Source organism: Gymnoscopelus braueri (assembly GCF_963280865.1).
Source record: "Gymnoscopelus braueri genome assembly, chromosome: 9".
In the NCBI taxonomy this organism is placed as follows: Eukaryota; Metazoa; Chordata; class Actinopteri; order Myctophiformes; family Myctophidae; genus Gymnoscopelus; species Gymnoscopelus braueri.
In genome coordinates, this window is record NC_137610.1 from 31,834,833 (window position 1) to 31,845,669 (window position 10,837).

Sequence of the window (10,837 nt, forward strand, 5' to 3'; positions counted from 1 at the left end):
TGTTTTGAATTTGATGCGACATAGCTTTATACACTAACACTAATCTTAAAACAAAATGTGTCATCACTTTCTGTAGTTTTCATCCTCTTTCTATCCTTGTGAGGGCATTTGGTTCTCACAAATGTAGCTGTACAGTACAGTACAGTACAGTACAGTACAGTACAGTAGTGTATGCACGTATGCACGCACACCCACTCTAGAAACACCAATGGATCCTCTGGAAAAAGATTATTTTATTATTGAAGTGTATAATTTGTATCAACTGTTACCAAACAGTATAGGGTGTCATGAGCAGGAATGAGTGTAATTCTTTCCAAGTACAACCACAGCATCTACTATACAGATAATGATGGAAGAGATCGTGGACTCTATCCTTTATCAAACCCTCTATTAGGACAAAAAGATTTTACAAGGATTTCACAGCTGAGCATTTCTTTCCGAGTTTCGAATTGGAAAAAGCAATGTTTGTTAAAAGTGCATGAAATAAGCAACTTCCATTCGCTTTTGCAATAGTAAGAATAAGTTATAAAACAGTTTGGCACTACCACCATACACACACACACACACACACACACACGCACACAGGCACACACGCACACACACACACACACACACACACACACACACACACACACACACACACACACACACACACACACACACACACACACACACACACACACACACACACACGCTGATATGCCTGCACCAACTAACTCCTGTGAACTCAGTACGTAATCAAGTGGAATAGTATTTATTCATCCATTTTCATCCATAATCATATGTATGCCCTTTGATAGCCTACATTGATTCCATAGTCTTTATTCTTTTTCTTCCTTTTTCTTTTTTTTCTATTTCTGATAACTTAAACGTGTAATTATTTGTTGCTGTTTACGGCAACATACCAAGTTATCTCCCCAAGTCAAATAACTTGTATGTGAAAATATGTGAATACTGATGAACAATGCTACAGTAAATGTGATTGTGAACCGCACCTCAATGCGGTTCACAAATATGACTAATAAAAATGTATGGTAGTAAAATCTCTGCATTATAAAAACTTGGCAACAGGTCATACACTTATTTCCAAAATGCATGTAAATAACATATTATAAATTATAACAAGTACAGTTGCTCTACAACATACAAACTTCCAATCATCTTTCTGTCCCTAAATAAGTCAGTAACCAGTGGTGAAAAGTAACTAAGTACATTTACTAAAGTACTGTACTTAAGGACAATTTCGAGGTACTTTTACTTGAGTAAACTACATTTCAGAGGAAAATAGAGTACTTTTTACTCCACTACAATTATTTGACAGCTTTAGTTACAAGTCCCTTTACAGATTTAAATTATCATTACAAAACCTAATTGAACAATTAAGCCCTGTACTTATTCAAGCCCTGTAGCTATTCAAAAATAGATGATCTACAAGCTCACAATGTGTGTGTGACGCGTTCTGAGCTTGTAGATCTGCTATTTTCATAAGATTTTGATACATTTTTAAAAGAAAAAGTGAAATGGGACATTCTGCATACATTCTGAGTACTTTTGGTACTTTAATTTATATTTTGATGTCAATACTTTTGTACTTTTACTCAAGTAAAATGATGAATACAGGACTACTTGTAACAGACTTTTACTTCTAACTACATTGTGGTATTGCCACTTTTACTGAAGTAAAAGATCTGAGTACTTCTTCCACCGCTGTCAGTAACAGATAGGAGGTTGCTCTTTCAACATTATCCCTACCCTGCACTGAGAGGGGGTTGCTCTGGTCAGCATCATGTAATGCACCTAAACCACCACTTAAGCCTACAGTGACATCTCCTTGAGTCCTATTGGACTGGACAGATTAGGCTAGTCCTCTACTCTGAATGACAGAAATATCGGTAAATATCATTGGTTTTCATGGTCAAACTTGTGGAGCGGGCGCCTCCAGCGGCTCCAGTGATAAATGGACTCTCCAGTGTTGGTCATGACTGCTGCTGAATTCCTTTGTGGTGGTTCTGGGAGTTTTACAGGGCGGCTTCCTATCAGTGCTAGTGGTCCGTCTAGAGACAGTCTGCGGCCTCTCCTGGTGGGGGCGCTGTTCCACATGTGAGTCCCCATATGGACCTGTAAGAGGGTAATCAATAGTTATAGCTCCTATTTGATGGACCTTTTTAACCAAAGGAAACCATTTTCAGTTCCACAAGTGCATTCAGTTTAGCATTGGTGACGTTCCGTGTTGAGCTAAATCCAGCTAGAAGATATTGGACAAAAAAAGCTTATAACAGACAACACAATGGTGAACAATGAAGAAGAACCAACAACCCAAAACAGAAAAAACAACCACCCAAAACAGAAAAACAACCAACCAAAAGTATTTTGTTATTCGGGACCAAGTAATTTAAAGGGGAGCTAAACACTTGTGAGTTTGCTGCCATCTAAAGGTTAAACTCCTCTAAAGGGCTGGGCTGAGCTTGGTGCACTGTGATGTAAGCAACACAGCTGCACCTAATACAATTAATAAAGGGTGTGTTAGATTTAGATTGACCTCTTAGCAAGTAGTGGGGCGGCGTGGCACGATATATCAGCCTAATCGTTCAATTTTGTGATTAAAGCGCCAAATTTGGCAGAAGTGTTGATCGATATATTGGGAACAAAACTGGATATTGGGCCATCACAAATTCTCACCCTGGTGGGCGTGGCAGCCATTTTTCAAAATGGCCATCAGTGGTTGATCAAATCTTCCTAGTTTTTGTCCTAGTGAGCCGAAATGTTGCTCAAGTTGCTAAAGTATTGAAAATACGATTGACTTGTTAGCTGACATTTGGCATGGTCACATTGGCACACCTAAGTCTAACACACCCATTATTAATTGTATTAGCTGCAGCTGTGTTGCTACATTACAGCGTACCCTTTAGATGGCAGCAAGTATACACTTTTTTTTCTTAAATGTGTCTACATTTAATATCACAAATAATCCATGAAATATACCTTTAGATTTCCCTTAGTTGTAAAAGCCCGTCCACAGACAGTGCAGGCAAAGGGCTTCTCCCCTGTGTGAGTCCTTTCGTGTATCTGCAGAGCACTGGAAGATGAGAAGGTCTTCCCACAAGTGTGACAGTAGTGCTGTTTAGGTGTACGTCGAGGCGGTACAGTGGTATGCACCGGGGGCATCAATACCGAAGAGTTCAAAGACATGCTGGAAGTGACCCTATCATTCCCAAAGGAGGTTCCAAGGAAACCATTGGCCTCCGTCTTGATGACTGGAGAGCTCATAGACAGCACAGAATGATTGGGGTTGGATACATGGTTGGGATTTGAGGGTTCAAAGAGCAGCGAAGGCAGGTCCCTCATTTGGTGGGTTAACATGTGCTGCTTGAGGTTTCCTTTGGTAGAAAATCCCCTGCGGCATGTCGTGCAGATAAATGGTCTTTCCTTAGTATGACTTCGATAATGGATGTCCAAAGCACTTTGACAGGCAAAGTTCTTCCCGCATATGTCACAAATTGTGTTCTTAAAGATGCTCCTTTCACGGAGTAGCAAGTTAGGGGGGTCCTTTAGGTGGTTAAATGGTTTTAGGTCAGGGGGCCCAACACTGGTTCCAATGAGCTTCAAAGCGCTTGTGATGACCTGCGGCTGGTGTGGTTCCAAAAAGCCAGCTGTCTTATTATTATTATTATTTGGAACATAATTTGAGGTTAAATCTTGATGAATGGGAAGCTCTACTGGACACTGATCAGACAAAGCTGGTTGCGTGAGGTACATGGGAAAACCTTCTTTGCTGGCTTCCTCATTCCTTTCCATCTTAATCCAATTAGTCTGTGGCTCCCCATTTGGCCCTTGGAAGGTGGCATTCTTGTGGTCATCAAATGGACTGTTATCACATGGAGGTGGAGACAAACTGCTGGACATGGCATTTAACCTTGAAAAGCCACTCTTTTGTGAGCTCTCTGTGTTATCATTGGAGAAGCTCCTTGGGTCACTCAAGTTATTTTTGTCCATGAATGCATCGCCACAACCAATTGACATGGCATATTTTTGGTTTAAAAGTGGGGAATTTGGTAAGTGGCAATCCATATGCATACGGATGTGTTGCTGCAAGACCACAGCATTGGTGAACTTCCTTTGGCAGATGGGGCAGGAGTGCTGGATCCTCATTGGTGGTGTAGCACGGTGAACAGCTTGGTGCGTCTTGAGGTTTCCTTTGGTGGAGAAAGCTCTGCAACACACTCTACAACGATGGGGACGCTCCCCTGTATGGGTTCGGTAGTGCATTTTAAGGGCACTCTGACAGCTGAGTATGCGGTGGCATATAATGCACTCATTTGGTTCAGATGACTTTGTGTCAATGTTCTCCACAAGTTGCTGGAGTTTTGAGGTCACTGAGGTTCGCAACGGATTGATTCCTTTGAATGAATTGGATTCAGCACAGGTGGATTGAATGTCACCAAATGCAATATTGGTTGATTCATCTAGCTTGGTGTTCATCTTGGAGACAAAGTCCAAAGGTGGTTTGATATCTTTACATTCAAGGTTCACCATAAGTGAGCCTCCTTCCCCAGTTCTTGCCAAGTCATCTGTCTTTGTAGTTGCATCAAAGTGTTCCCTTTGATTACATGGTGTGGGTATTGATCTAGAGAGATTCTCTTTCTTAATGAGTGAATACAAACTGGTTGATCCCAATAGAGCAAAGTCAGTTAAGGAGGACAGTGATGGCTTACTATCTAACAAGCATGTGGATGTTTTCTCTGGTCGCATGATCATGCCATAAGGAATACCAGTGCTAGTTGGGATATTATCGAGGTGCTCTGGAACAGGGTAAGGGTTCATCTGGATGTGAGGATACCTCTCTTTGTGTCTCTGAAAGTGGACCTTTAAGTTCCCCCGGGTGGAGAACCTGTTTCCACAGATGTTGCATTTGTACGGCCTTTCCCCTGTGTGTGATCGCAAGTGGATTTGCAATGCGCTGTCACTCCCAAATACTTTTGCACAAAATCTACATTTATGTTTGAAGAAAGAGTCTTTGTTAGATGTATTTGGTTCAGAAAGGGGCAGCTTTGTTGTCTTCTCTCTCTCTTGGGCCAAAAATGTCAATGCATCCAGGTCTTCAACGATGGCACTCATGCTTGGTATTGAATTGGAATCAGTTTGTTCAGTGGTAGAGTTAGGTTGAGATAAGCATGAGCTATTTGAGGTCTTGCCGACAAAGCTATCACTAAAAGCCAAAGAGGACATTTTGGCTTGGGACAAAACATTGAGTTGGGGATAAGTGCAGCCAGAATGCATGTAATGTTTTTTGTGAAGCAGTTTGCGAGCTGTGGACGTCAATATCTTACCAACACTTGGTGAGGGCTCAAAACTAGACGGCACATCTCCACTGCCAGGATGGTTTTCAGGTAACTGCTCTGCTGCTGTTAGATGCTTGAATTTAGCTATTTTAGCAGACTGGTTAGCCAGGCACTGAGCAATGCCAGAAGCTGCAGCTAGTTGCTGAGACAGGTGAGAACTGAGGAGAGTCAGCTGACCAACATGTTTTGAAGACGACAGGTCTTGAGTGGAGCTTGAGGGAGTCTCTTTTATCTCCAACTTCTGAGAGGCAAACATCAGAACCTGGTGACGAATCTGGTCAATCAGCTGTAGCTGCTGGATCTGCTGGATCTGCAGAGCCAAGAGCTGCTCTACCAGAGAGGAGATGCCAATATTACCACTCCCGCTGCGATAAGCATCCAAATTCATCTGTTGCGAAAACTGAGCCACGGCCACTTTTGTGCTCTGGAGGTTTTCAATGACGACATTGCTGTCTGACCATGAGCACTTTTCCAGGTCAGGAGTTTGACCAAGTTGAGGAAATGATGCTGGGAGAGTTGAGGTGCCAAATACAGACTCGGCCACATGGTCAGAGCCACTGCTTTTACCACTATCATCTTGGCTACTGCTGGTGCTACTGGGACTGTCTAAGCCGTGGCTAGTCTTCCTACGAGAGTAATAAATGAAATCTACATGACCTTCATTTTTGTCTTGTGATAGATTATTGCTGTCTTCCATTTCAAAATCTTCAGCCATATCAGCATGTTCCCCTGTTGGGCTGGGCGGCAAGGAGCCTGCAGGGAATATTTGGCTATAGGAGAGTGGATTGACATTATCACTCACAATCACAACCACTGAATCGTGAGTGCAGTCCGTCTGATGTTGCTGCAGGTCTGCTGATGAGTTAAACTCAGCACAGCATCTGGCACAGACATAAATACTGTGATCCATGATGGGGGGTGTATCCAAACCCAAATGGCCATCATCTGTAGGAGATAAGGATGATCAATTTACAGTCGAACATTATTGGATAAAAAAAAAAAAAAAATCCTTCATACACAGTAAATTCAGAGAGTTAATTTAACTCAGGGAAAGTTCTGAGTGAAATACATAATAATTGAGAAATTTTAGCAGGGATTATAATTATTCTAAAGCTATACATTATAAAGCAATTTTGATAGGATATAATTATTAGACAACAAATAAACAACAATTTATCTCTTGCCCATCCCAGCCTCTTTATACAACAATAAATCAAATAATCATAATGTTTCAGTTCAATATTAATACACTTAAAGGCATTTAAAAATCATAGCCTAACTGACATCACACCTTACTGGAATTAGCCACGTGACATGAATCATGATACGGTCATCATTTCATGCTTTATGCTGTGGAATGTGTAGAAATACCACACAAATAATTTATTAAACACACCTCTATAACATATATATATATTCTATCTCATCGCTGAAAACTCAACTGCATAGTTGTAGGCTACTTCAAAACAAGGGTTTTCCAACTTCCAGTCAAAGTTCTTTGAAAAACGATTTTCACATCACAGGAAACATTGCAAGTATTTTCTCCCCAGTATACGCAGCTTTAGGAATCATTCTAAAACTTACCTCTGTATTCTTCCCCACAGGACAAATCATCAGATTGGATATTATGTTGCGGTTTGGTTTGCTTCCTGCGCGACATGCTTGTACAGAGTACTCTCACATGAGCGCTCGTAGAAAGAGAGAGAGGGAGGGAGGGAGGAATCGCGCTACATGCTGTAGAGTAGAGCAGCGGTTCTCAACCTGTGGGTCGGGATCCCCAGGGGGCTCCCCACATGATTTGGGGGGGGGGGGTCCCCAGATGACTTTTAAGACCTTTTTAATACCTAAAAAAAAAAGCAAAGTAAAAGACCAGTACTGCATCAAAGGTAATCAACAAACTATACTATAACAATTGGTCAAACATTGGCCAAATTGTCAAATAATATAAGAAAGAGGATTTAAAAAAAAGGCCGATCTACAAGCTCACGAGCTTGTAGATCTGCTATTTTCCACAATGTTTATCTGTGGAACCGTGTCAAACTAAATGTAATGCCTCAACTCAAATATGTTATTTTGGGGGGTCCTCAGTTCAAATATGATTATTTTGGGGGGTCCTCAGTTCAAATATGATTATTTTGGGGGGTCGTGGCCTGAAAAGGTTGAGAACCACTGCTGTAGAGCACTGGTTCCCAATGGAATGGGTCACGGACACATTTTTATGGGTCCCTTTATTTTTTGGTTCCTACATTTTGTTTTTAATTATCATTATTTCAAAACATTTTCAAAAAACATTCCCAAAAAAGCAATTTAAAAAAAAAAACATTTTACCCCCTTTCCCCCCCTCAAATGTTTTAAGACGCATTGTGAGTTTGTAGATCTGCTATTTTCCACTATAGTTTGGGTCCCAGGCACACATCTAATTTCTCTTTTGGGTCTTGAGCTAAAAAGTTTTGGAACCACTGAGTTGTGAACGTTTATCCTCTGTCCTGTCCTGTCCTATCCTGTCCTGCTCCCCTATCTGTTACCAGAGAGATGGTCAGCTCTTTCTTGTGATCTTTTAATTAATAGCCAACCATTGCACTGTGCGTGTAAAGTTTCTAATAATCCACAGCACATTCTTGTGTATTCTTAAAACGTTTGAAGCTGTCAGAGAAGCAGTTTTGCTATTTTTACTACCCTTTTACAGAAGATAGACAATAAACAGTGAACAACATTGTGATTTATAGACTGGTGGAGCTGTATAGGCTGAAAGCTGGAGAGATGTAAAGCATGATAATATACACAAATAGGCTAATTCAAAAAGTTCTTTAAATGAGACTTAAAGGCATAAGAGGAAATAAATAACAACATTGATAAAATAGAAGAAGTAAAAAGAGAGGTTTAGGAGAAAGAGGTCAAAGTACCAAATATGGTTTTATTTATTCTAACATTATCATCAATACACAGGAGTATCACATTGTGTTGGGCAACGATTCCCAACCCAACCTGTGGGCTGGGGGGCCAATTTGTGGGCTGTGAAGATTTTGCAAGTGGCCCCCCAAATAATTGGCAAAACACTATCCCTTTAATATAACATTCATATTATATAAAAAAGTAATGGTAGTTTTCATTGTGATACGATACCTGATAAATAGAAATGTATAGGCCTACTACATTAGCTCCATTGATCCAAGCCGGAAAATAATCTATTGATTGATCATTATAATAAACTCTTAAAAAAAACACTGTACATGGCTGCCGTGTTAAGTGGTCAGATGGGTGGGCCACGAACACCTTCGAGATTTCCAAGTGGTCCCTGATACAGAAATTACCTCGTGTTTTCCTTGCTTACTACTGTAAATTGCTCTAGATTAAGAAGTTGTAAATTATAAAAGGTTGTTGTGAATCACTGCTGTAGTAGCATTTAAGACTTGTGTGTCTTTTGGGACAGTCCCTTGTATTGTGTTGCTTATGTAATTTAGAAAACATCTTATCAATTTCCAAATATCAGATTTTACATTAAACTGGACTGTTAGTATGTGATTATTATTATGTAATATTAGTCTACTTCCTAGGGAGAGAAAAAAAGCCTGTTACGTTTATAATTATAATTGTATATGATGTCAGGCCCTGTCACATCAGTCCCCTCTAACAGCACTGAATGACAGGGCTGTCATGGCCCTGTCACATGTTACCCTGTTACCCTGTTACCATGTTACCATGTTACCATGTTACCAGCCCTGTCACAGGACTTTCAGGCCCTGTGACAAGGCCTGACATCCTTGTCACACAGTGCTGTGATAGTGGCCTGATGTGACGTGGCCTGACATGCGTGCCTGTGACAGGGCCTGACATCCCTGTTACAGGGGAGGGAACGCACACCAGCATTGATGAGGTGATGAACCACGGCAGATTTTAATGTTGAGAAGGAGGAGGCCAGACAACTCTTAGCCACGATGCAAAATAAAATAAAATAAAATAAATTTGGTATCATGGTCAGTATTTTGTCAGTATCATGGTCAGTATCGTATCATATTGTATATCGTGGTCAGTATCATGTCAGTATCATGGTCAGTATCATGTCAGTATTATGTCAGTATCATGTCATCATGTCAGTATCATGTCAGTATCATGGTCAGTATCGTATCGTTGTCAGTATCATGTCAGAATCATGGTCAGTATCATGGTCAGTATCATGTCAGTATCATGTCAGTATCATGGTCAGTATCGTATCGTTGTCAGTATCATGTCAGTATCATTGTCAGTATCATGTCAGTATTATGTCAGTATCATGGTCAGTATCATGTCAGTATCATGTCAGTATCGTATCGTTGTCAGTATCATGTCAGTATCATGTCAGTATCATGGTCAGTATCATGTCAGTATCATGTCAGTATCATGGTCAGTATCATATCAGTTCAAAACAGTGGGTTGCGCACATCCAGTTCGTTGCTGGTGCTGGACACAGAGTGACAGTTCCTAAGAATAAAAGTATGCACAACAGCATTGCTCCTATGTGTTTGGTTTACTTTAAAACACAGAATAAATTACACGGTACATTATTTCGGCCACAGCTGGCCTTCATCAGGATCTGATGAAGGCCAGCATCTGATGAAGGCCAACTGTGGCCGAAACATTGTAGCATGTCATTTTTACCATCTAAGTGTTGTGCTGACTTTTATTCTCTTGAACAGTATCATGTCAGTATCATCATGGTCAGAGTTAATGAAAAAGAATCTTGGATGAAATGAAGAAAATGTGCTCTTGAATATATTAAACTGCAATACAAACTAAAAAGAATGTGTATGATAGCCAAAGTCCTACTTTAAGTAGGCTTAAAAACATATAGAAAAAGCTGTACTTATTTTTTAACGGCAAAGAGTAATACAAAACACCCTGTATTGTTCACGCATGCAACACTCAGGTCATTTAATGACCTGAGAGAGTGCTACCTTAGTAGGATGGAATTCACCTCCCCCACTTTGAAGTCGGGTGAAGGTGACAATTACAGTCCACCGGATCCTTTGATTCATGGCTGATTCATTTCTGGGCTCTAATGCACAAATACATATCTGTCTGGCTGGGCTCTTGCTCAGGTACAGAGGGGCTGACAGAGTGGGATCCAGGTGCGCTCACTACATCCTATGACTCACCCCCTCTGCCGTCATTAGATATGATGAAGACTTCTCATCGTACACAAACATTCCAGCAGGCCCTGGGGCCTTAGTAACAGACTGAAGGACCAAAACCACATGGTGAGTCGTGTCAACAATAAAGTCCAGCTTCCTGTTGCCAATACTGGAATATGATATAATATACAGTATGAGGTTGTTATGTACTGTATGCTGTAAGGTCTGGACACACTTCACATTACGCGGGACTTTACATTTGCGTGTTAACAACATACAGTACAGTATGGAACGGTTTACACAGTAAAACTCTATATGCTCAATGAAAATCACCCTGGAATAATATGTTCATAGTGAAAGTAGAATTTCAAGTACTCCTTCTAAGTACTT

At 40.7% G+C, this 10,837-nt stretch overlaps 1 protein-coding gene across 1 annotated transcript; it reads right to left on the bottom strand.

Annotated features, from left to right (window-relative positions):
- Positions 1 to 1,899: 1,899 nt before the first annotated feature.
- sall1b (spalt-like transcription factor 1b) lies at positions 1,900 to 6,999 on the bottom strand (the record flags this gene model as incomplete). Its single annotated transcript, XM_080438122.1, has 4 exons — positions 1,900 to 2,118; positions 2,983 to 5,012; positions 5,328 to 6,092; positions 6,924 to 6,999. The coding sequence occupies 4 exons, from the start codon at positions 6,997 to 6,999 to the stop codon at positions 1,900 to 1,902; spliced, it is 3,090 nt and encodes a 1,029-aa protein (XP_080294248.1).
- Between the last annotated feature and the right edge of the window lie 3,838 nt (positions 7,000 to 10,837).